General features: G+C 39.6%; 1 protein-coding gene across 2 annotated transcripts in view; it reads right to left on the bottom strand.

Annotated features, from left to right (window-relative positions):
* Nucleotides 1–3,083: 3,083 nt before the first annotated feature.
* NEDD4 (NEDD4 E3 ubiquitin protein ligase) overlaps nucleotides 3,084–25,871 on the bottom strand; it is a 126,342-nt gene continuing 103,554 nt past the window's right edge. For both annotated transcript variants that reach the window (XM_084875475.1, XM_084875474.1), the window contains 17 exons: nucleotides 22,685–22,804; nucleotides 21,278–21,481; nucleotides 19,997–20,077; nucleotides 19,719–19,773; nucleotides 19,519–19,577; nucleotides 18,391–18,456; nucleotides 14,830–15,059; nucleotides 13,794–13,915; nucleotides 13,595–13,665; nucleotides 11,398–11,493; nucleotides 10,999–11,072; nucleotides 10,649–10,709; nucleotides 8,321–8,380; nucleotides 8,137–8,244; nucleotides 7,199–7,295; nucleotides 4,071–4,143; nucleotides 3,084–3,634 (listed from right to left, as the gene is read on the bottom strand). In XM_084875475.1, the coding sequence (XP_084731601.1) occupies nucleotides 3,532–3,634; nucleotides 4,071–4,143; nucleotides 7,199–7,295; nucleotides 8,137–8,244; nucleotides 8,321–8,380; nucleotides 10,649–10,709; nucleotides 10,999–11,072; nucleotides 11,398–11,493; nucleotides 13,595–13,665; nucleotides 13,794–13,915; nucleotides 14,830–15,059; nucleotides 18,391–18,456; nucleotides 19,519–19,577; nucleotides 19,719–19,773; nucleotides 19,997–20,077; nucleotides 21,278–21,481; nucleotides 22,685–22,804 (1,680 nt within the window). In that variant the 3' untranslated portion in view covers nucleotides 3,084–3,531. The remainder of the gene's footprint in view (nucleotides 3,635–4,070; nucleotides 4,144–7,198; nucleotides 7,296–8,136; nucleotides 8,245–8,320; nucleotides 8,381–10,648; nucleotides 10,710–10,998; nucleotides 11,073–11,397; nucleotides 11,494–13,594; nucleotides 13,666–13,793; nucleotides 13,916–14,829; nucleotides 15,060–18,390; nucleotides 18,457–19,518; nucleotides 19,578–19,718; nucleotides 19,774–19,996; nucleotides 20,078–21,277; nucleotides 21,482–22,684; nucleotides 22,805–25,871) is intronic.

Here is a 25,871-nt window from a genome sequence, read left to right as displayed (position 1 = left end):
GCCCTTTGTTTTTAGGTGATGAATGGTGTGGGCTAGCCAGTGATGGGGCTGGTTAGCGCCAGAGGAGTGGAGGCAGAGAAGGCGGTGGTCTGAGTCCCAAAGAATCTCTGGATTTCAGCAGAAACAAAAGGCTGGTGCAGGGAGGGGAGGGGAACTTCCAGGTGCCCAAGGAGGCAAAGATCCTCAGGTCTGATTAACTCTCAGAACTCCTTTTCTCATAGAAACAATGTTGTTCAACAACGGTTAGGTTGAAGGCTGGCCTTTTTAATGACCAGCAGGCCGTGCCTAAAGTCCATTGGTAACTTTATTATTTTGTCTTCTAGATATTTCACTAACAATCGGACTTTTGGAACATGGCCTGCTTGTGGAGACTACCTATGGTTAATAGTGTATAATATATAATGATGTTAGCTCATCAGATATAAATGCAGAGTTGTCTTGAGAATCCCATCTGTATTACTGCTGCAAAGGAGCAGACCAGGAGATGTCACCCAGAACACTGGAGTGGTGGCATTTCTATTTAAAATGAATCACAGGCCCTATCTGGTTTGGCTCAATAGATAAAGCATCAGCCTGCGGACTGAAGGGTCCCAGGTTCGATTCCCAATCAGGGCACATACCTGGGTTGTGGGCTCGATCCCCAGTCGGGGGCATGCAGGAGGCAGCCAATCAATGATTCTCTCTCATCATTGGTGTTTCTATCTCTCTTCCTCTCCCTTCCTCTATAAAATCAATAAAACGTATTTTTTAAAAATAATAAAATGAATCACAGTATTTTTAAATGAGAATAGAACTTTATTTGAGGCATCAAGATCTTTAAAAAATGACTTATACTTTAAAAGTACTCAATAAATTTTGATACACTAATCTTGATATTTACCATATCAGATTTTTAAAAACAAGGTCAAATGGCTTAGAATCAGAATGAATTCTGTTCAACTTAATAATTATATGGAATAGCTTTAGTATTATAAATAATGAAAACCAACAGCATTTAATTTTCAGTGATGAAATGCATTTGTAATACAATTTTATGTCTATGTTAAAGTTTCTTTGATTACAGAGAAAATATAGGCTAAAATTATGTGCTTATCATTTCTAGAAAAATATGATCTCCTTGCTTTAAGAAAATGACCCTGCTTCCTCCCCAGCCATCAGATGCATTAGAGATGCTGTTGTGTCTAGGATGAGGGGCTGTGCTGCCGGATACAGGTGTCTCCCAGGCTGCCCGCCCTACGCGGGAAGACAGAGGGATGATGGTCTGCGGCTGGGGGCTGGTGGGGGTGGGTCTGGTCTTATTAACACTCTGCCTTATCTGAGTTACAGGATCATCCAAATGAACATCGGATGAAAAGCGAGCTTCATATTTTCTCAAGCTCTGATAGCGGCTATGATATTTTACAGAAGGGACATTTAAGCCCTCAGGTGGTAAAATTCTGTTTTAACAAAAATAGTTTTCACATTCAGTTCTACATAATGAGAACGTTCCAAAGTTTACTGGCCCATGTTAATTGCTCCACAACAAATCTAATGTGGAGAAAATGGATCCTGATGGTAAGACCCATGCATCGTTAAACACATGTATGCATGTATGTGTATGAATTCCGTATCAGAGATGTTCCTACTTCCTTGTCTATTAGCAGTCAATTTATTTTTAAATAAAGAGAGTCTTCTTTGGGAGTGCGTCTGACTTGACAAAACAAAGCATCTTCTGATTGGAGAATACTTTACAAAACACCTCTCTGAAACAACGGTCTGACGGGAAAGAGGGTGGGCATGAGGGTTACCATCGGACAGGGGACGAGGCGGGGAGCCATCTGCGAGCTCCTTCCTCGAAGCCGAGCTGCTTGGAAAGTGGTTTTGCTGCCGTCACATGCGCCATCTGTACCCGGCGCCAGCAGGACACCATCGCATCACACCCACCACCGTACACCCATAGCCAGAGCGCTTCTTACAACTCTTAGAGTGTATGTACGTGTATGCATTTAAGAGGACTCATAACACTTGTATTTACAATTATTCCTAAATCCCCAAGATACCATACTGAGAAGCAGGTTTAGCTTTTCCCAAGAGCATTTTCTGTACAATCATCCCAACAGAAACACAGTCCGGGCGGACGATCTGGCAGGCGCACGGAGACACGTCCCTCTCGCCTTGTTCTGCTCACCCCTACGTGGATGGTGGAAAAACGCATTTGCACGCTGACAAGTTCCTTGTGGGTGAGGGCTGAGCGAGATTTCTCGGGAGCTGACGGCTCTCACCCGGGGCCTCGCACAGTGCTGTGTGCACAGCAGACATTCAACACACGTTTGTCGGATGGAGGTGGTCTTCAGGGACTTGAATTTGATTCAAGTAGGATTCTGCCTGTAACATTTTGCTAAAGAGTTTGGGAGTTATAGTGAAACACCATCACTTTCAAAGTAAACAGTATAGTTTTTAAAAAGCATAAGAAATGTGGTAATAAATTCAATACAAATTATGCATTATAGCTACTCTTTGGTTGTTATTTTTAAACAAATTATTTGGTTTTATGACTAAAGTGACATACTAAAAAATATAAAAAGGCAACTACAGGAATTAGCTCCGTGTGTAAACATAATAAACCCTGTAAACAGAGAGTTCCTACATAATTGTGCAAGGTGTAAAGAATGTCTAGTGAAGGCAAGTACTATCCGTGTAACTTAGTTCTTCGAGATGCGCTTAGAAACACTGCTTTGTGGAGCTTTGGTTTAAGGTGGGAAAAGGAATTCCTTGAACTAAACTACAACGTGAGGGTGACAACGACTCCGATGAACCACGAGGACATGAAGGCAAGAGGACAGGACGGCGTTACTGCTTTCCGCCCTCTGCAAATCTGAGTCTGCTTCACATCTTACACGCCACTTCGCTGAGCAAAACCACGTATTAACAAAAACCAAATACTTTAAAAACGAAGTCGAATTAACCTTTTTTTTTTTTTCCTGTTATTGCCAGCGAGTCAGTTGACTAAAAATATAATAACACACTCTCCAAAAACCTGGGCAGGAAGGTGCATGAGACAGGACTACAGAGTAATAAATAACTGTAGGCAGCACTCAGTATCGTGTAGTTTACTCAGTATTTTAGTCTCCTTCCCCAAAGTTGGGTTTTCCTCCTCAAAAGGCATCAAACGCTTCTCACAGGACACCTGTCACACATATTTCACAGTTATCATTTCAGTAGTTTAAGAAAGGACTGCCTGGCGCGTTCTGGGAGAGAGGTACATGTGAAGGACACATTCACTATTTCAGACACAGAGGACTTGGGTCCTGGAGTGTGAACTCTAAAGACAGAATGAGACAACGGTAAAAGCAACACATTCTTTTAAAGAGGATGACATCCTGGTAAAGTCATCACACTGTTTCTTCCGATGCATTTATGTGATTTCCCCCAATACCTGGGAAAGACCGATGGCTAAGCGTTAGTAGTTCCCCGGAAAATTTTAAGTCAAGACGTTTCTTATAAAAAGAACAAAAACGTGGCAGTAAAACACCCTAGATGGTTATTTGTAATCTAATCAACTCCATCAAAACCCTGAGTGTTCTCAATTGCCACCTGAAGTTTATCCCATAATTCTTCAAATGACTCATAGGGCGGCAGGTCCAGTCGATTGAAGCTGAAAAACAGAAAGGCTGGTTATGGCGGACACAGACAAAGCGAGTGTCAAAGACAGGTCATCCCGGGGGGGGGGGGGGGGGGGGGGGGAGACACAGGACTGCGCTCTGGGCGTGGACTGCCCTCAGGACTCCTTGGTCAAGTCCTCTGCCCCCACCTCCCAGCGTCTGGGTTCCTCTGTCACTTTGACCTCCGGAAGGCAATGTTCTCCCCTCTTGGCATGACCCATCACTCATGCGATGGAGGCAACACGGGGTAAACCGTTGACGTTGCATCTCCAATGTGCAGCTACCTTGGGGTGGTGTTGCTGCCTCCTCTCCTTCCTCCTCCTCCTCTCCCCCTCTCCTGCTTCCTTCCCTCCCCCTCCTCCGCCATAGCACAGAGGGGCCTTCGGTACCAAGAGAGCTTGTCCTCTCAGGGTGTAAGAATCTGCTTACCATGTATGGGCTCTCGGCAGCTTTTCCGGGGTACCCCACTGTTCCACCGTGAAAGACTGTGGTCCGTTTGAGCCTGTCAGAAAGAAGAATTGCTTTGGTTTCATTTACTCTTTGCAGGAGACCCGAGGCATTTCACAACTCATGTTTTCTGTTGTAAAACTTAAACACACAGAGCACGCATCTAGTTTTCTTCAATTCAGAAGGAATGAAGGCTGTCCTGTGCTTGAAGGTTTTACTGCCCAGCCATGAATCGAGGATTCCTTTTCCACTGAATCACTCTGCCCCTGGGGGGGATGTCTCAAGGTACCTTTGCCGTTTCCTAGTCTTGCATTCTTTTTTTTCTCCTTCTTAAAAAATATTTTTAAATTGATTTTGAGAGAGAGAGGAAGGGAGGAGGAGAAACACTGATGTGAGAGTAGAACACCAGGCTGCCCCCTGCACACCCCCCACCAGGGATGGAGCCTACAGCCAGACAGGTGCCCTGACCGGGAATCAAAGCGGCAACCTTTCAGTGCACAGGACACCACTGAGCCGCACCGGCCAGGGCTCCCTGCCTTTCTGTGGACCGCCTCCTTCACGAGCACTTTCTTTTTTTTTTTTTTAAAGGTGTCCCACTTGAAACAGCTTTAATTTTTTTTATTATAAAATTGACTGCAAAAGTAATCAAGAAAAATATAATGATGTTAAAATTACCTCAGATTCCACTATATAATCTGAGTAAGTATCCCATCATGAATCTTTTGTGCATGTGCCTATAAATGTGATCACGTTATGCTTGCAACACTTTCCTTCTGTTGTGGATATTTCTATAAACTTTTTTTCCTTTGGTGTTTTCACTTAGCTCTTCCTCCTCTAATTCTCAACATTCCCCAACCTCCCAGGTCATCAATGCTGACAACCCACCATGGAACCTTCCTTACTTTTCTCCATCCTGTCTTTAAAAAGCATTGCTTTTCACACATCACAATCACATTCACAGTTACTAACGCTTCAGCACTTTTGTCATTGTTTGTTTTCCGGAATATGAAGTCTTATCCATTTCCCAGCCTCTTGGTTCTCTCACCTGAACAATCCCGTGGGAAGGTTCCCTCTAAGCCAATCTATATACACTCAACACAGTTCTCACTGATATTAAAACTTTGTAGCCACACCGTCCTTTGTAAATACTAAAGAACTTGAATTTATGTTCTAATACTAACATCTCTGGCTCTGTGTGTGGGATATTTTCCCCAAATTCCAAAGTTTGTGAAATCAGTGGATGGCTGTAGGCCTGGATGCAGAGAAGAGGGGAGTGGAGGTAAAGATGAAAAGGGTGTTTGCATTGGTTTTCTCTACGGAATGGCGACAGCATAGCAGAAGAGGCAGGAAAGGGAGCCAGGTGTAAACACCAGCAAGACAAACACCAAGAAATCCAATTAGGCAGGGAATGAGCACCCTGACTAGTGGCAAGCTCCCTCTCATTCCTCTCACTGTGGATGGTTCTTTTAGATTAAGCATGTCAAACTCAAAGGCCAACATGGGCCAAATAAACAGGGCATGCGGCCCACAGGTCGTGAGTTTGACATCCTTGTTCTAAAAAAGTGGCAGCAGCTTGACAGATTCTGCCATCAAATATTAATGAAGCTTAACCAGGAGATCAGGTCTCCCAGGGAGGAGACAGAGGCTAGCAATCCCATCAGGCTGCAGCAGCTTTCTGTTTGCCCGGAAAAGTCAGCCTGGCAACCACCTCGGCAGCAGTCAGTATCCTCGGACCCCTTCCTGGAACAATTCTACTCTCTGTTGCTCTGAGTGGGGCTCCACTCTTGGCAATACTTTCTCTGAATAATTTGTTCTTCTTGGTGTCTTTATTTATTTAGAGAAAGCGAGCGAGAGAAACATTGATTTGTTGTTCCACCTATCCAGGCACTCATTGGTTGACTCTTGCATGTGCTCTGCTCAGGGATGGAACCCACAACCTTTGTGTGTATTGGGACAACATTCTAATCAACTGAGCTACCTGGCCAGGCTTGGTATCTTTAAAAGCAAATATATGTAATTCCAATAAACAATATGTTAAGATATGAGACAAATTGCTGTGCTCTATATCATTAATAGTATGTTTTTCCCCCTTCTTCCTCCTCCTCCTCCTCCTCCTCCTCCTCCTCCTCCTCCTCTCCTTCTTCTTCTTCTTTTTAACAAAACACACCTCTAGAGCTATGAGGTTAATAGACCAAAAAATAGTTTGATAGGCTATATATAATTTCAATTTAGCCCTGGCCAATTTTGCTCAGTGGATGGACCACTGGCCTGTGGACTAAACGCTCCTGGGTGTGATTCCAGTCAAGGGCATTTACCTTGGTTGTAGGTCTATACTCTGGCCTGGTCAGGGTGCTCGTGGGAGGCAACCCATCAATATGAGAAATCAATGTTTTTCTCTCTTCCTTCTCCCCAGCCCCATTCCACTCTCTCTAAAAATCAATGGAAAAATATCCTCGGGTGAGGATTAAAAAAAAAGCACAGAATTTCACTTTATAGAAAACTTAATAGTTATTCTGAATAGCAAGAGATAGGTTCATTCTTAGCATTCTTATCCCCAGCCCGCCATTTCCCACAAGGCTGAGAAATAGTAGCCTACTGAGACTCTCCACCCCCCAAAACACCCATTCCCCCAAGGATTCTATGACAAATAACTTTGGAAAATTTGCTTTTTTTCCCTTCACAGTAAAGGCTCTGAAGAAGGCCCAAATAAACCAGTTTAACTTTATTTAGCCCAGTATTTTCCCGAATGTATTCTACTATGACACTCTCTGCTGTTTGTTGTACACTTACTAACATTCTGTGGAACTTGACACGCTGCCCTAAACTCACACCACAGGCAACGCTTTTTCCGTAGTGGAAGGAGAACTTTAAAATTCAAGGAGGGAAAGTAACTCAAGTCATTTCATATTCCAGTTTCCTCCTTTGCTATCTCAATAGAAGGTGTACATATATTTTGGCCTACTTGAGTGTATCTAATTAAATCATTTAAAAATCTTTTTTATTAATTAAGCTAAATGTCTGTATGAACGATAGAGGCTTGAAGACTAACCAGCCAGGACAAAGACAACTGGCTTTGCTCTGTTTTTAAGTGCTGTATGGAAAACCCTTACCATATAGTTCGGCAAATCCATTCATAGGCACTCGAGATGTGCCAGTGACGAATTGAAGTAATCTTATTCTTTTTTCTGAATCCATCATTAAAACAGCCTGAGTAATACAAAAACAGCATTTAGGACTTTCACTGGGGAAAAGGTACCAAAATCATCCAAAGAGTATGCTGTCCGAATTTCATTAGAGCATTTATGACCACTTAGTAAATCTGCATGTTTCTTTCAGTTAACCTTGTGTTTATGGGTCGTTCACGACGTTCTTGAAAACTTTCCAAGGCTGATAAGAGAGTAAGCCTAAGAAAGTGACCAAAATTTCTTCTCAGGGAGTCATGGTTTTTAAATTATACTTATGGATATTATACACATTTCTCCATACGACTGAAAATCACATTTAAAGGAGCCATGTAGGATTCCTAGACCCGTGGTTGGCAAACCGCGGCTCGTGAGCCACATGCGGCTCTTTGGCCCCTTGAGTGTGGCTCTTCCACAAAATACCACGGCCTGGGCGAGTCTATTTTGAAGAAGTGGCGTTAGAAGAAGTTTAAGTTTAAAAAAAAATTGGCTCTCAAAAGAAATTTCAATTGTTGTTCTATTGATATTTGGCGCTGTTGACTAATGAGTTTGCTGACCACTGTCCCGGACAATACACGGCAGTTTATTACAGTTCTCTTGAAGAGTCCCTTCTTCAATAAGAAACGAAGTGCCCATTTTGGCTGTCTCTGCCATTCGCTAGATTCGGAACATTTGACTTACTTACTAGTATCTATAAATATGGATGGAGGTTGGGACCATACCCAGAAGGTAGATGTATATAGTACGAAATCAAAAATATCTTTTGCTGGTCTATATTCTGTCTTATGTATGAGAAAGTAGCTAGTATAGTTAAATACAATAGAATCTACCAAAAGTAATTTATGAAAACAGAAGCTATTGATTACCTTCCAAAACCACTGGATGACCTGATGATTGACGCTGTAGCCATTTTTGTACTTGGTGTGTTCTCTCCAGTCATTCACGTCGACATCTCCCAGCCCGCACATAAGAAGCTACATAATCAGAAATGTCAAACTGAGAAAAATAACGAGCACCAAAGCTCCATTTTAAAGTAAAAATGTTTCTTACCTCTAGCTCATTTTCATCAAAAATTTTGATGAGATCCTGTGGTATTAGTTCAAAAAATCCCTAGAAGAAAGTGGATTTAAAAACCTGGTTAGCAGGGTCCATGGGCAATCTTCTACTGCAGCTCCTGGGAGCTTCTGGAGGAACCCCACACCCACACAGAGCCCGCCATTACACACGCATGCTTGTGTCTATTTCACACTTTAGACTCTCTGCTTCCTCAGAGCTATGCCTTTTTGCCTGATACAGCACCAGACACATAGTCAGTGCTCCATACTGAATAAACGAAACATTATGTGATACATATTTTACAGAAGATTTTAAGTTAGCTTAAGAAACGAGTGCCTTGACAATAACCCAACTCTCCACTCAACTGAGATTTCAATATTGGCAAGAGGCTATGTGTCCTTCGTCTGTTCTCTCAGAGATTCCTCAAAGTGGCCATTTCAACGCTTCCCTGTATGCCTCAAGCCCCCCCTCCCCCTTCATGTCACCCCTTCTTTACAGGAGACAATTTCTATTTGAGAGAGACATAGAGGCAATGATGCAGGATGGAATTCACTCAACCTTCTGCCTCCCCCTGTTCAACCAGCACCACCATTCACCATGGCCTCCTTCCCAATGCAGTGGAGAGAGGTACCATCCCTCTCTGCACTCCACCTGCTTCCTCAAGGTCACCACACTAAACCTCCTTCTCTTTCTCAGCTTACTCTGTATGCATTTAAACGCGCTCCAGCCATAGCTACGTTAAAAACCTTAAAGGAGCAAACACCCCTTCCTCTCTTCAGTCAAGTTCTTGACAGTGTTATGTGTTATCACATCTACTTGCTCACCTCCTATCTATCCCTCAACCCATTGCAATCTGACCTCTATGCCACTGCTACCTTGAGGCTGTCCTGGGAAAAAATCAAAGCAACTTTGCGGCTACATCACTGAGTGCTTTCTAATTCCATGTCTTATTTGACTTCTCTGCAGCCTATTGTTGAAATCATCTTTGTTCTTGAAACTTTGCTGTTGATGGTTTTGCTCTTTTGTCTCTGTCTGCTTTTGCTAATTCCTTTGAAGTCTCCTTTTCTCACTGTCCACCCTGTAAATGTTGGTGTTCCCAGGTTTCCACAGGTGGCCATCCTCTTTCGCCTTCCTGTTCTTTGGAATTTTCCATCTGATCTGGTCCACAGCTCCACCACACATTCACAGACGATTCCCAAATTCATACCGCCACCCAAATTATCCTGTGGATTTATCCTTCCTTTAGTCGCCCTATTCTGTAGGTCTCCTCTCCTGAAGACCATCCAGATGCACCCACAGCACCACTTTCTTGGTTCCTAATCCATTCTTCGCCTGGATTCTTTCCCAACTAGACCTCTCCTTCTAATTTACTGCACATCATTTCCAGAGTGGTCTGACTAAAGTGTACATTGCATCTTAACACCATTTCCCTTCCTCTCACTGGACTTCAGGGAAAACTAACGAACAGGCCAGCTCTCCAGGTTTAGCTTTACCTTTTGTGTCCTCTTTTCCATTGGAAATGCCTGTCTGCTATCTAATGTGTGTAGAGTCGGTCTCAACTGCTGCTCTCTCAGCACTGCATTTCCCTCCTTTCTGTGTCTGGCCAATCCCTCCAGTCCTTCCCTGCCCCACCTCCACTCTCCCCACTCTGGTCTCTCCCTCTCTTCTGGGCCTCCCTAGCACTTCAGGCTTGCATCTGTCCATTTCAAGTTTTAGATTCTCTGCTCCCTAATAGTACGGCTTATGTCTTTTTGCCTGATGTAGCACCAGACAGTGCTCAATACTGAATAAATGAAAAAGTATGTAACAAATATTTAACAGGAAATTTTAAATTAGCTTTAAGAAATGAATGCCTGGATAATAGCCCAAATGTCGTCCAGTTGGGGGACACTTAAATAACTTAAGAATTAATATTATTAATAAAATGCAACCATAAATAGTGACAGCTATATCTTTTGACATGGTAAGATCTCCAATAAATACGTGATAAGAAAACAAGTCACAAACCAATATGTATTGTGAGATCCCATAAAGGGAAAGAAATAAATGGTATATCCCACTGTTCTTACAGCACTCTGGTTCCTTTGTTCACGAAGGTCATTAAGGGGAAAGGCATGAGACTGGGAGAGGTAAGGGCAGTGGGAGGGGAGACTGTCAAGGTTTATTGCATGGGTCTCTTGAATGATTATTTCGTTAATATAGAAATATAATTAAATTGGGAAGTCATATGCTAATTTTTCTCAGATATGAGAAGCCCCAATATTCACAATTAATGGATTATACTTTGAAATTACAGAAAAGCAAACAAAAGAAGATGAGTACCTCTTTAAAAGCAGCCATTTGCTTCTGGATTCGATTCACAAATCGCCACTGTATTACAAGGCTAAAAGAAGCAAAAAAATCTGTCTTTTTCACACAAATCAAGAAGAAAAAAAACCTCAAGACATATTTATCCTTTGTAGAAACAAACAAAATAAAGACTAGCTAAGCCCGAGGTAAACCCTTAAACTGAGGGGGCGATACAGCATTGTTAAATAAAGAAAAAGCGACATCATGACTCTAGCTACTGGGAAAGAGAGATAATGATAGAGTCTTCCTGGAAAGAAGTACAAAGTTATTTCCAGCAAAGTATTTACTAAGTATAGCAAAACACTTACTAACGAAATACTTACTAAATATATTCCTTTTTGTTCTTATTGGTGACAACTATTTCTGATCCACCAACTTTCAACTCATGCTGATGTGTCTAAAATAAAATATACCTTCATATGTTAGATTAGTGCAAAAAATATATACATATTATAGTTATATCAGAAAGCTGGTGTTTTAAATTAAGTCCATTCAAAACTAAGAAAAATTTAAAATATTAGTTTTACTAAAATAAATAAGGAATGAGTCAAATGTCAAAGAAAGCAGAAATTCTTGCTGAGAGATAGCTTTTGTTACTAGAAGATAAATTTAAAAATAGAGCACAGAAATGTTTTGAGTACACACATTATTTAATGTCTAAACTTGTTATAACATTTGTGTCATAATTCATGTACCATTTTAATTCATCAAAGTTTACAAACCTGTCCAAAAAGTTCTTCATCTATGACAAACCTGAGGTCCAGTTCTGTTGGATCATTTTCAAGAATCCACCTTAGTGAATTGTAATATTCACTATCCTGGATGGGGAAATTACATATTTAACATTTGTATATATATAAAAAAAAAAGACACCTGCAAAGGAAGTATACTGAGAGTCTGAAGGAATAATGGGACCAAAGGTGAAAAGGTCATTGGACACCTTTTCCATACATTCACACGTATTATAAACTAGCGGCCTGATGCACGAATTCGTGCACATTGAAAGGGAACTAATTAGAAGAAATATTTTAATATTGCTATTAGTGTCAACCAAATTCACAATCAACAAAGACATATTGAAATACATGAGTGCGATTGGCTCCAGCAGGAGTTTTATGTGTATCGTACATGCGTGAGTCAACTTAGCCTTTTATAGATATAGATTAAACTTGCTTAATTAGACCTGCTTTCTGATTTAGCTAAACTTTTTCCAGCCCAGTGAAGTATCCCAACTTCTCTTTTAGGTAATTGTCAGAAGCACAGCAGTAAATATCAACATGAAGCAGATTATTATTATAGATCACGCAGGGAGGACAAAGGGTAAAATATTTAACCTCAGCAGTGTTTGACTATATTCTGTTCAGTGAGAAAACCTGAAGCCATTTTCTTTTTTTCTTTTTTTTTTTTTTAATATATTTTATTGATTTTGTACAGAGAGAAAGGGAGAGAGATAGAGAGCTAGAAACGTCGATGAGAGAGAAACATCGACCAGCTGCCTCTTGCACACCCCCTACCAGGGATGTGCCCGCAACCAACGTACATGCCCTTGACCGGAATCGAACCCGGGACCTTTCAGTCCCCAAGCCGACGCTCTATCCATTGGTGAAGCCATTTTCAAGGTCCACCATTTCATACTTCTTTTCAGTTGGGTCAAATTTCTAAACTTTCTAAATCTCTGTTTCCTGGCTAATGAAAAAAAAAAAAAAAAAAAAAAGGATTCCACTGAGTCTCCTATCTACCTACTCCAGGACTTCTGTGAGGATCAAATGAGATGAGGAATGGGGAAATGATTCACAGACATTGGTTAAAGTGTAAAATGTTTCCACCTGGCTATAAAGCAAGTCGTATTCCTGGGCTGAAGACACTGCAAACAGTCTAGTTGATAGAGAGAGGAAGCTGGGTGTTGCTACATGATGTCATTACCCAGATGGACACTTAGTATATTAGCCTTTTGTTTATATAGATAGAGATGAATGACTAGTACGTGTGAGAGTAAAAATGTATACATCAATAGAGTGGGGCCTGCTTAAAAGTTTAGAACTTAATCTCTGTGTGGAAGTAGTGGAGGTAAAAATTTTATTACTCAGTTAAAGGTCAATACAGCAGCTTTTCGATGAATCCTAACTTCCATGGCTACCCAGGAGCACACAGCACCTTTCCCATGTGGCCTGTGAGACGTGTGTGTACTGTTTAAGCAGCAGTGGGGAGGTTGTTATTTATACCTGGTCCACGTTAAAGAATAACCTCAAGTACAGAATCTCAATTAACCAACTCAAATAACTGTACAACCTTATGATCTGTAAAGAATTATACTGTTCACGCTGATATTGTGTCACAGGAAGGGAATACAAAGTGAACTTGGTACTAAGGAAGGGGTCTTGGAACCCATGGGTACACAGTGTTTGAGGCTATTCAGCATGGGCTATGGTGAAGGATTTAATCCTTATGTTTCTGTTTCTTTGTAGTGGCCTAATCTCAAGGTCTTGCCTTTGAACTGATATTTTGAAAACATATGCCATGCATGATACATGATGACAATTCAAATATTGATGTGAGAAATACATTAAAATGTTGTTCAGCATATTGAAGTATTTTGGGAGAAGTTTACTGATATCTGCAATTTTCTTTGAAATGTATCAGAAAAATAAAATGGGTTGATGGATAGAGGGGTGAATAGGTAGGTGATAAGTAAGTATAGATAAAAAGCCAGTAGTGGAATCTGGATAGTGACTACACACATGTTCACTATAAAATCTTTTTATCTTATTATATGTTAGAAGTTTTTCATAATAAAATGTTGGGGGAAATGTTATATTTCAGAACATTATAATCTATTAATTTCTTCATCTTTAAAAGCTAATTCTTTAAAATATCCAGTTGCCCGTTAAATTATTCATATTGTAAATGAAAATGACATACCACTGATTCCATATCATGAAGTGTTATTGGTTTGTGTAGCATCATCTTGTAAAATGGGCGGATGAAAAAACCTTGCAAGAAAGCAAATATTTTAAAAATGGTTACCAAATGAAAGAAATCAAACCATCATATTACAATTACATTATAATATACTAATAATTATAATTACATATAACAAAGTTTTAAGCTGAATACTAACCATCCAACAGTTTGCCATGATAAACTGCCATTCCAGCTACCCGGCCAATAAACTTGAAGTAGGAGAGGTGATCTTCATTGCACAACCCGGAATTTGGATTTATCTGTAGGGTATAATTATCCCTGCAAAGACAACCACATTTAAATGCTTCTCTCTCTATTTCACACAAAAATTTTAACATGACCAATAATTACAAATCATCACTCTCTTTTTAGAGTTGTTAACCTCTTTTAGAACCATATTAAATCTCTGGCTTTAATGGTTTTCAAAACAGTAAATTCTGTCAAAAGGGAAAAATAACCCAAATGTTCATTGAAAGATAAATGGAGAAACAAAATGTGGGATCTATTGATATATATATAACAGCCTAATATTCAAAGTGGTCTCTCTGGAGCTTGATCGCTTGCTATGATGGGTGCTGACCACCAGGGGGTGGTGCGGAATGAAGGAAGGCCCTGGCTGGCAGCCAGCAGCTGCTAGTGACCCTACCTATGCACAAATTTCGTTCACTGGGCCTCTATATAACACAATGGGATATTATTTAGCCTTCAAAGCGAAGGGCATTCTGACACATTCTACAATATAGGTGAACTTTGAGGACGTTATGCTAATGAATTAAGTCAGAAACAAGAAGACAATGCTGTATGATGCCACATATATGAGGTGCCTAAAGCTGACGCATTCACACACAGAATGTAAAACAGAGGCTGCCAGGGCCTGGGAGGGTTAGGGGTAAATGGGTACGGAGTTGCAGTTTGGGATGACGGCAAAGTTCTAGAGGTGGATGGTGCTGATACTTGCATAACGGTGTGAGAGTACTTAACGCCATGAACTGTACCCTCACTTTAAAATGGTTCAAATGGTAAACTTTATGTTATGTGTATTTTACCACAATTTTAAAAGTTATTTTTGAAACAACATTAGTGGACCTTTTCCCTCTGGCACAGTGAACCACATACTTTCCTCGCACCATACAACTCTGTCACTTTTAGGACAGGGATGTCCCTGACTGTATACGTCACTGTGAAGTGCTTACGTAGCAGAATATTCAAACAGCCCGTAGTAAGGGTTGAACATTTCCTTCGAGATCAGGAAGAACCACTCTCTGGCGACTCCTCCGTAATCTAATCCTTTTTCACCATCAAACTCGATCCACAGCCGAGCCTTGAGGAAGTCCGCTCTCTTGACACCCATGATCCTCCGGTACGAGTCCTCGAGAACAGTTGCTCGGCGAAGTTTCATCTCTAACTTGTTTGGAATGTCGTTCTGAAAGGCCAGAGAGAGGAGAGACTTCTGGTTTAAATCAATTCCACACAGCGGCAACGTTCTCTCTCGGGAAACTTACACAATTCATTGTACTCTGCCTTGTGACAAGACCCTTTTTCAGGGAAAGCATGACTAGAAATATTTCCTCTATGGCATGATAGAATTCATGAGTTTTCTCTAATCACGTAATAACACAGACTTCTGATTTTTACATCTGAAGAAGCAGCTACCGATGGTGGCAGTAACGCTCGGTGCTCCGGTGAAGGTGTTTCAGGAATAGTCCTTTGCAAACTAAGTTCCAGTGAAGACCCACTTGTGACCTACAAGGTAGCTGCTGCCTGCTACTTGCTACCTGCCAGTCAGTGCAGGGTTTTCCCCTGCTCCCACCATTCCTCCTTGGAGTCAGTCTCATTCGCACTTTAATAGGTACCAGTATTTACAGACTGTGAGAGGCACTGCTCCCCACATTTTAATGGGTTAATGCAAGTACTCTCCATAACAGCACTCTGAAGAAGCTACTATGATCTCCATTTTATGGATGAAGAAACTGAAGACAGAAGTTAGAAAAGGCTTAGCTCTTGGGTCTCAGCTCTTAAAGTATATGCTACATTGCAAAGGATAAAGCAAAGGTCAAGCTTAAAGATAGCTTAAGGCTTTGTAGCATTGGTTTTTAATATTTTTATCTCTGTCTTGGTGTTCTGCTCTTCTGGAGTGATGTGTGCAGATAAGGATTTCACTGTTTAAATCATGCCTGCGGTTTTTTGTTAAGGGGGGGGGGTGGCGAGGGGGTGTGAGTGGGGAGGTTCAGATCCTTAGCCTCCTGTGCCATGCTTTGGGTATGACACCTTGACTCTTACCATTCACTCGTGTTTTTATCTCTTTATATACCTTTGTTGCAATGATAATTTCCTCACAAATTTTCTCTCTTAATCACCAATATATGTCATGATGGTTAAGAGCATGGACTCTGGAGCTTGCCACTAACAACCATGACACTTGATCACATTATCTAATCTCTCAGGGCCTCAATTTCCTCACCTGTGAAATGTGATAACAGTCCCTCTCTGGCATAGAGGGAGCTTCCCAGATAAGAAACATTTAAAGGAGTTTATCACCACCAAACCAGTCCTACATGAAATGTTAAAGGGTCTTTTTGAAGGAGAAGGAGGAGGAGAATGAGGAAGAGGAGGAGAAAATATGAACAATAAAATGGCAATAAATATATATCAACAACTATCAACAACTGAATCTAAGAACAAAATAGATGAACAAGCAGAACAGAAACAGACTCAGAACAGAGAATAGGAGGGACCAGATGGGAGGGTCATTGGGGGGATGAGGGGAAAAGTGAAGGGATTAAGAAGTATAAATTGGTAGTTACAGAATAGTCATGAGGATATAAAGTACAGCATAGAAAATACAGTCAATAATATTCTAATAACTATGTATGGTGTCAAATGGGTACAAGATTTATTAGGATGATCACTTAGTAAGTTATATAATGTCTAATCACTGGGATATACATCTAAAACAAATATAATATTGTATGGCAGTTGTAATTGAAAAATAAAAAATTATATTAAAAAAAACTTTTCCCAGAAACATTCAAGTTTAACTGATATCCTGGGTCAATTTTAGAAAGTGATGTTTTTCTAGGAATTGGTCTAAATTAATTATTTCAAATAAGTCTTCAAATCTGAAAGTTTATAGTAGTTTTAATTTTCTCTCATATGTTAATTGCTGATATAAATGTCATTTTAGTTCTCTTTCATTTATAAGAGTTGTTTGTGCTTTGTGTGTTTTTTCTTTAGGAGATGTCTATTATTCCTCACAAAATAATTTAAAGCAGATTTAATTTCACAAATTTAAAAATCACTTCTTTCATTTATTGTTGCTTTTTTGAAACTTTAAATGATTTAAGTATATTCTGGCTTTATTTATTCTAATTTATAAATTTGATGTTGAACCCATTACTGTTACCTTTTCTTAGGCAGAGTAGAAGGCTGTAAATATTCATGAATGTGTTTTCATTTAATTCTATACCCATTGTTATTTAGTTGCATGGATTTTCAAACCCCATTATGACTTAATTATCTCATGTATTATTAAAAGTACTTTTATTCATTTCAAAAAAGTCCCTTCCTTATAGATTTTTGTAGAGATAACATGAATAATACATTTAACTTGCTAAGAAGACTGCCCAGTATATAGTGAGAGCTCAGTAAGTATTACTGCTTTCATTGTAAGTTCTGTGTTCTGTGGCCTGTTTATAAAGGCCTTGTTCCATATCTCCTGCTGCCTGGAACATAAACAATTAGATATCAAATCATGTTTGTAAGTGTTCAGGGTGACAAAAGGAGAAGTTAGTCCTCCTATTTCACCAGCATTTTTCATTAAGACTGAAAATATTTATCTGGCAAATAAACCAACAAAAACTTAAAATCCCCAAAAATTTTAAGAAGTAAACAAATTTCTAAAGCAATTTTAACAGTTTTTATTGAAGATGAGTTTTAAAAGTTGCTGATATTTTAGGATTTTATTTATACATACAATAGTTGCACTAAACAACTATTATATTTAATTTTTATTAAATTTTGGATCTTCAATGTGCAAAAGCAGGCTTCTGGCTTAGAAAGCAAGAAAATGTAACCCAATATAGCCACCTACTGGTAGTAATCCATAACTGCAGGGAAAGGGAAAACGGTGAGCAAATTGGAAAGGTATTAAAAATATGGTCATTACCAACAGAAATGAAATAGATGGGTAGATAATGAGTTTAATTCCAAACATATTAAATTTTTGGTGATGGAAGAAGTGTAGTGAACAGATGTGATAAGTACAAGGATACAAGCAACGAGAGCACTATTCCTACCACATTTGTACTTTCAAATTATACAATATATTATAAACAACAGTAAAAGCAGAAAAGGAGTCCAGAGAGTCCTACACAGTCAAAGACCAGGAGGAGATCATCTCCAGAGCTACTCTTGCTCAGATTCTACAAAGCCCAATCCCCACAAACCCCTCCAGGAAACAACGGTAGAGTTCTTTAAAAGCAAACTTTTAATATTACTTTTCTAGATTAGATTACTATTACTTTTCTAGATTACCTTGAAAAATATAGACATAAAATAACTGTGGTCTCTAAAGGTATATAAAAAAAAATAAGCATAGGAAACTAGTTCAAGTTGTTACAAACACAGAACAAATTCTCTTACTATATTCTTTTCTTTCTTTTCTTGTATCTCCTTCATCCATTTAAAAAAGTATTTCCCATCACCTCAGTGTACATAACATTCATTCTTAAAAACCCATTGTAAGTATCACTAACCTGCTTCTTCAACTTTCTTCGGAAGAACTCATACTTCCTTTTGTAATCCCTGGAGTAGGGCACGGCCTTGAGTTGAAATTTTTGGAAAAATAAAGAAGGTTTAGGTTGTTTTATTTTGGAACAATTTTAAAAGTTCCTCTCGGTATTTTACGAACATAAGTTAAAGGCATTAAAAGAGAATATTTGGAAAGACAAGTTTAGTTTAAAGAAAAACAAATAAGTTTTTACAAAACTTAAAACATTTTAAATTTCTCTGTTTAAGATAAAATTGTATTCAGCAACTGCGATGGCTGTAATTTTCATCATTCAATATTCTTGAAATGCAACATGCCAGAAACAGGAAATTTCTTCCAAGAAGAGAAATATTAGAAATGAAAATTTCCATTTCTAAAGAGACTTTCAAAGTGATTTCTCCATTAAGGGAACAATTTGAAAAATGTACTATTTCCTTGAACGCTGAGGAGTTGCCTTTTTTATCCATTATTTTAAACAATCAAACATGGAGACTAAAGAATGAACTAAAAGAACTGTATCTTTAATTTTACTTATTTTTGTGAATTAAAAACAATTAAAATCTGAATAATTAAAAAATGGAAATTTTACTATATAAAAGAGGATAATAATTTTCCTATTATTAACCTGACTCAACAGTGGTATAAACATCATACATGGCAATATTTAAATATAAGTGTATCGTATATCTCTATCTCTTTATCTATATCTCTTATATCTACAATAATTTTGACCAAAAAGCTCAAGATGCAGCCCCAGAGTAGACAGGGCACTATCTATTTCCTCACCTGTACACTCTAGAGTCCTCTCTGATCTTCTGTGGCCTGACATTCTTTTTCAGACAATGGCAAGTATGAGCCTGAGCACAGCAGCCCGCTGCCTTAGCATTTTGACTGTCTGGCTTACTAGTCTCCCAAAGCTACTGGGCAGGAGAAGGATATGCCCTTATATGCTTTTTGAAATATCTGAGAACTGGAGTTGGGGTGGTAACAGAGGAGAGAAAGGCAAATATGCTTTCCTCTCAATGCCTGTAGGGTTACGCACTTGACCATTCATCCTTAAAGAGACAGGTGATAGGACAAGCCCATCAGAACATACTGATACGAAGAAACTTACTGGTCCAGTTATTGCTACATTCTGCAACCGAGGATCTTCCCACTGCGTTCTTTTTATATCTGAAGAGAGAGAGAGAGAGAGAAGAGAGAGAGAGAGAGAGAGAGAGAGAGAGAGAGAGAGAGAGAGAGAAAAGATATTCATTTTTATGCACAAAAGTCAATATTATGAAATAATGTAATGAAAAATTACGTTGCACGTACTGTGATTTATGTAGAAGATTCTTCCATCTGTGTGAGTTCTTTCTTCCCATCCTGGCTATAATGAAGAATGTTTTTCAATTATTTTACAAAAAGGGTTTTAAATGTATAGGTAGAAAAATACCATTGGTTATATGATTAATTTAATTTGCATATTTCATTTTAATAGAAGGCATCAACACTTTAATAATATTATGTTTAGCTGTTAAAAAACTACTGTATTCCAAATACAAAATGTTTAATGCGGCCAAGTTAGATTGGCAGCAGCTCTATAAACTTACAGGTAAAGGTCCAAGGTCATTGGAAGACTCCAGTGATGTCTTTCCTCTCAGATGAGCTGGAATTTTCAGTCTTGGATCTTCCTTTTTTGTAGAATAAATGAAGAAAACAGTATAATTTTAAAATCATGAAAGTCAGTCTGATACTATGCTTTCTAATACCAATGAATACTTAAATTATTATCTTTCAAAAATATATTTTTGTTGATTTCAGAGAGGAAGGGAAAGGGAGAGAGAGAAACTTCAGTGATGAGAGAACCATTGATCAGCTGCCTCCGCCCAGGCAGGTGCCCGACAGGAAACTGAAACCGTGACCTCCTGATAAACTGATGCTCAGCCACTAAACCACACCAGCCAGGCTTAAACTATTCTTTTATTTCATTTGCTTAATCTGAGAAATAATAGTTTCTCCATGTAAGATCTTGTATCATTTTCAGACTACAGTATTTAGTTCTCAGATTTCAGAGTCGGATCTGTGTTAACTCACCATCTCTCTCAGAAAACATTCAGAGTATTTTGTCTCATTCCTTAGGGCTACACAGGACTCTTCTCTAAATAAAATTGGGGGAAAGAGTGGGACGTAAACTGGACTACTTGTGTTTTCTGAAGCCCTGAACATGCTTTTTGGCACCTGTTAACGTGTTGATTTATTAATATTTTTGAAAGATAGGATGGCAAACTCAAATAGGTTATAAAAGTCAACTAAATTATTGAAAAAGAGATCTTCAATTTACTTTAATTATTATTTTAATATTTTATTGAATAATTTACTAAATTATTTTAATTTTTTTTAGGTACACTGGTCTTTAAAATAAATTAATTAATCAAATCTAGTTATTTTGCTGCTAATTTTCAGTAATTTTTCTATTAGTGGTGAACCAAAGGCTAAATAACTTTAAGCCCTTTGTCTTAAGATAAAAATACTTATTCTCCTTAGCCTTACAAGTTGTTGTTTTTTAAATATGAAATGAAGTACGGATTCAAAACTACTTTGGAACTACAAAGATAGATTACTAAGTATCTTCCCAAGCATTTATGACTAGTGAATTTAAACTTGGATATAGGAAGTAAATGTATCTATAGGACAAGACCCCCAAATACTACAAATAGTGATAAACATATCTTGAAAAGACAATACTATTATGACTTCAGCATATCTTTAAATGAATACTGGACAATGAAGGTTATATTAGTGCACTAGTACACTTAAGAAGGTTACAAAGAACTGTATGTAAGAGATTACTATTGTTGTTATAAACTTAAACTGGAGAGTATTAAAGTTACCCAGGTGGTGGTTTTGGTGTTGTGGTCAATAAAGAAAGGCCTCCCGTTTGGTGCATGCCGGACTTCCCAGCCTTTAGGAAGGAACCCTTGCTCCATTTCAGACGGCGGAGTCACCTGCTGAGCCGAATCACTTGTGGGGACCTGTGGTTGAGGGCTTGCAGAAAAACTCTGGCTTGCTGGCAGCTGACTGGTCTCCACCGTGGCCTAGCACATTAATTAAATCATGTTGTAATGTTTTATAGAGGATACACAAATAGCTGTGGTTAAAAAGGTAACAACCTGCAGGCAGAATATACACTTGTAAATAAGCCTAAACATTGGAGGCTCGTTTTTTAAAATAAAGTGCTCTGTTAAACTTTGTTGTTGTTATTTTTTAAAAATAAATTTTATTTCTCAGCTAATTCTTGAGCAGTAAGATGCTGGTTAGAGAAGTTGTTGCTGATGCTAAGCCCTAGCTACAAGAGAAGCCATAGTACAACTGCAGGAGGCTGTCTTTGCTCACCCAAAGACTCACAGGTGGGGAATTCTACATATAGAGAAGCGGGTTCAAATGCTGGATAGACAAAAATACATGACAACTATCCATTATAGAAATGGCTAGTTGAAATACAGTCATCTGATGAAATATTAGACAGTAGTTAAAAGAAATACACTGGATCTCTATATTTTAAAAAAGGATGGAGTTTTAAAACAATGGTGAGCAAGAACAGATTCAGAATTATACAACACAACATCTTTGCAAAGTTCGAAACACATGGACATAAACGATATTTTGCATTGTTTAGCTCTGTTTGTTAGTATATGAAATAGGGTAGAATACACAAATTCAAAAAGGTGGTTCTCTCTGGGGAGTATGGCCAAGTGTTTGGCTAAAAACGAATTTCTTTTATCTGTAAAATTTTATTTTAAAAAATAAAATGCCTAGAAATGAATATAGTAATTTGCTAATGGTGGCAAATTCCGGGTGTCAAGAAAAAGGGTATCTGTTATGTTATTCTCAATAAGAGAAATGGTGATAAGATAAAATAAATATTTCCCTAAACACTTACAAAAGCACTCGCTGTTGTCAAGACAAAATGTCATCAACACAAATTTTTTTAATAGATACAAATTACTAAGATTATCTTTTAGCTAAATAATGGTCTTAACCATTCAAATTACAAAATTGCCCAACGGACTAGATCATTGACTTTGTCCTCTTATACTTGTTTGATATAATGACAAGCGGTAATTCATGCATACCAGAGATCCACAGGAAATAGTAGACACTTAGCACCAACGTCAGAAAACAACTAGCACCTGCTAGCAGCACCCAACATATACCACAAAAGGATGCAACAGCTTCCATAGAAATATGATGGCTTCATTTAGGTAAGAAAACAAGATAAGGGACAGGCTTGAGGGTACCTGTACAGTGGGCCTTGTCCACGTAGTGGTTCTGGAATTGTGATCTACATAGTAAGATCTTCCTCTTTCATCTTGTTTTTCTTCCCAACCTGGTGGTAATCCAGATGAAGTAGGCAAAAGCTAAGATGAAGAATAATGAGAGAACTGAATATGACTAAGGGAAAAAATGCGTTTAAAAAGACCACAACCCTTTGTCACTGCTGGCCCTCTTTAAAATGAAACATGTTTTAAATAATATTTTGAAGTGTACACAATAAATTATATAATAAGTTCATTTAAACAAAAACAGTAGACAATAAAGATGAGGGTATTAACACGAAGAAAACATGACAGTGGGAATTCTGGTCCAATATGGCAGAATGGATGGAAACTGCCTTCACTTCTTCCCATGACCACATCAAAATTACAACCAAATTACTGAACAATCAACCTGAATAACCAGAATAGCCATCTGAAGACTAGCTGGACAGATGTCTTATAATTAAGGATTTACAGAAGAAGCCACATGAGACTGGTAGGAGGGGTGGAGACATGAAAACAGGCTGGCCCTGCACCCACAGGCAGTGGTTGAGAATCTGAAGGGCTCTCATCTGCAGAGGTCCCTCCGGGGACCCAAGGGTCGCAATTCCACATTGAGCTCCCCAGCCCAGAACTAAAGTGCTGGGAAGAAGAGCCCACGTAACATCTGGATGTGAAAAATCTATGGGGATTTCTACCCAGAGAGATGGATGGCTGCTGGACGCCGAGGTGAACTCCTAAAGGGCTTGCACACAAACTCTTGTTCCCAGGCACTCAGCCGGAGCTCCAGCCAAGGGATAGCAGCTTAGAAGGTATTTGAGCCGAAATCAGTTTGGCTCAGTGGTAGAGCGTCGGTCTGCGGACTGAAAGGTCCCGGGTTCGATTCTGGTCAAGGGCATGTACATTGGTTGCGGGCACATCCCCAGTAGGGGGTGTGCAAGAGGCAGCTGATCGATGACTCTCATTGACGTTTCTAGCTCTCTATTCCTCTCTCCTCCTCTCTGTAAGAAATCAATAAAATATATTTTTTATAAAAAAAAAAAAAAAGAAGGTATCTGAGTCATCCAGGGAGAAACTGACTCGTGTGGCTTTGGGGAGAGGGCTGGAGGGACAGGCCCCAAGGACCCTGCTGTGAGTGCCTCTCCCACACGGCACACAGATGCCATCTTTCCTGGGCCACGCACTTCCCCCTCAGAGCATCAGCCTACTGAGCTATACTAGTCCCACCCTCACGGCTCCCAGAGGCCTTATGCTACTCAACTTGGTCAGAATTGTGGGTTCTGCCAGCGGCAACCAGCTGGGGCCCACATTGCAGTCTTTCTTAAAAAACACGTGAGGAATTCTGGGTGTCAGAGACACACAGAGAGAAACGGAGTTGTGTGGCTTCATAGAAAGGGCCATGTTCCTGCATGCTCGGCAGGTGCCCCCGTCCTGTGTGGAGCCCTCCCTCTTAATCTGCTTTAACCTGATGAACTCTACTGGCTCCACCCTGATGACTCCCCGAGACCCCATCCCACTGCAAAGGTACCCAGGCCCTAGGCAGGTGGCAGCTGGTCTTTGGTGTACCCTGAGATTTTGGCTGAACGGCTTTAAATCCAGAACTAGCGCCAAGTTGAATCTGTATTAGACTTGGTGAACATCACTTGCCTTTACCTGGTGATTCCCTGGGAACCCTACACATGCAACTAGCGTACTGCCAAAGGCTCTTTCAGCGGCTGAGCAGAATGGGCAGCCTTCAGGCAGTGGCAGGTCTCAGGGTGGCTTGGGCCTTTTGCTGATCGGCCCCAGGCCTTGTACTTGTGGCAACTGGCTTTGGTACAAAGCTTGGCCCCTCCTGCCTTCACCAAGGCCCAGCAAGGGAGCTCCCAGCTGTGGATTGCTTTGTAGCTCCAGAGCTGGTCGCAGGCAGCGTATGACATTGACCTGCACCAGAGTCTCTTCCAATAGGCCCCAGAACCAACATACAGGGTGGCGGTCTTCAAACCACAACAGAGCATGACCCAATTAGCTCCAAAAGTGATACACCCAAAGGGAGGTCCCAGAAAGCACCAGACCCTGTGAGGGCAAGTTCTGTTTCATGGGGTCAGACCCTATGCAGCAGCTCAGACATTGATTGTGACCAATCCTCATAACCAGCCAGTGGAGGGTCAATCCCACTGATAGATATGCCAATAGCAATCAATGCTCATCTACAAAAGGAAGGCATACATAACCTACTCAAGGTATGCTCGTGGAGCACCAGGCGATCAGGGAGTCTATGCCACGGAGTCACTCAGGACACTTATACTACATAAAGGCCACTCTACCAAGACTGGGAGACATGGCAGATCTACCCAAAACACAGAAAATGCCCTAAACAAACAAAAAACAAACAGGAGAAATCTTCAGAAAAAATGCTAAATGACGTGAGGGCAAGCAGTCTATCAGATAGAGTTCAATAAAATGGCTATAAGAGTAATCAAGGAACTTAGTGAGAACTTCACCAAAGAGAGAGCAAGTATAAAAAAAGACATAGAAACCAATCAGAAATGAAAAACACAATATCTAAAATGAAGAATACACTTGAAGGAATCAACAGAAGATTAAATGAAGTAGAAAACTGAATCAGTGATTTGGAAGGCAAGGTAGGAAAAAACACTTAACCAGAGCAACAAAAATAAAAAGTAATTTTTAAAAATGAGGATAGTTTAAGGGACCTTTGGGACAACATGAAGCATAACAACATCCACATCATAGGGGTCCCAGAAAAAGAAGAGAGAGTAAGGGATCTGGAAGCTATTAGAAAAAATAATAACAGAAAACTTCCCAATCCCGGCAAAGGAAAACGATACACAAGTCCACGAAGCACAGAATCCCAAACAAGATGAACCCAAAGAGGCCTACACCAAGACACATCATAATTAAAATGCAAAAGGTTAAAAACAAAGAGAGAATGTTAAGAGCAACAAGAGAAAAGCAGTTAGTTACCTACAAGCGTGCTCCCATAGACTGTCAGCTTATTTTCCCACAGAAACTTTGCAGGCCAGAAGGACTGGCATGAAATACTCAAAATGGTTATATTCAAGGACCTACAACCAAGACTACTCTACCCAGAAAGGCTATCATTTAAAATTCAAGGAGAAATAAAGAGCTTCCAAGATTTACGGTAAAAAAAAAAAAACAACTAAAA

This window comes from Pipistrellus hanaki (genome assembly GCF_964339955.1).
Source record: "Pipistrellus hanaki genome assembly, chromosome: 1".
Lineage (NCBI taxonomy): Eukaryota > Metazoa > Chordata > Mammalia > Chiroptera > Vespertilionidae > Pipistrellus > Pipistrellus hanaki.
Note: the sequence above shows the minus strand (reverse complement) of the source record. Positions and strands in the feature narration are given on the sequence as shown.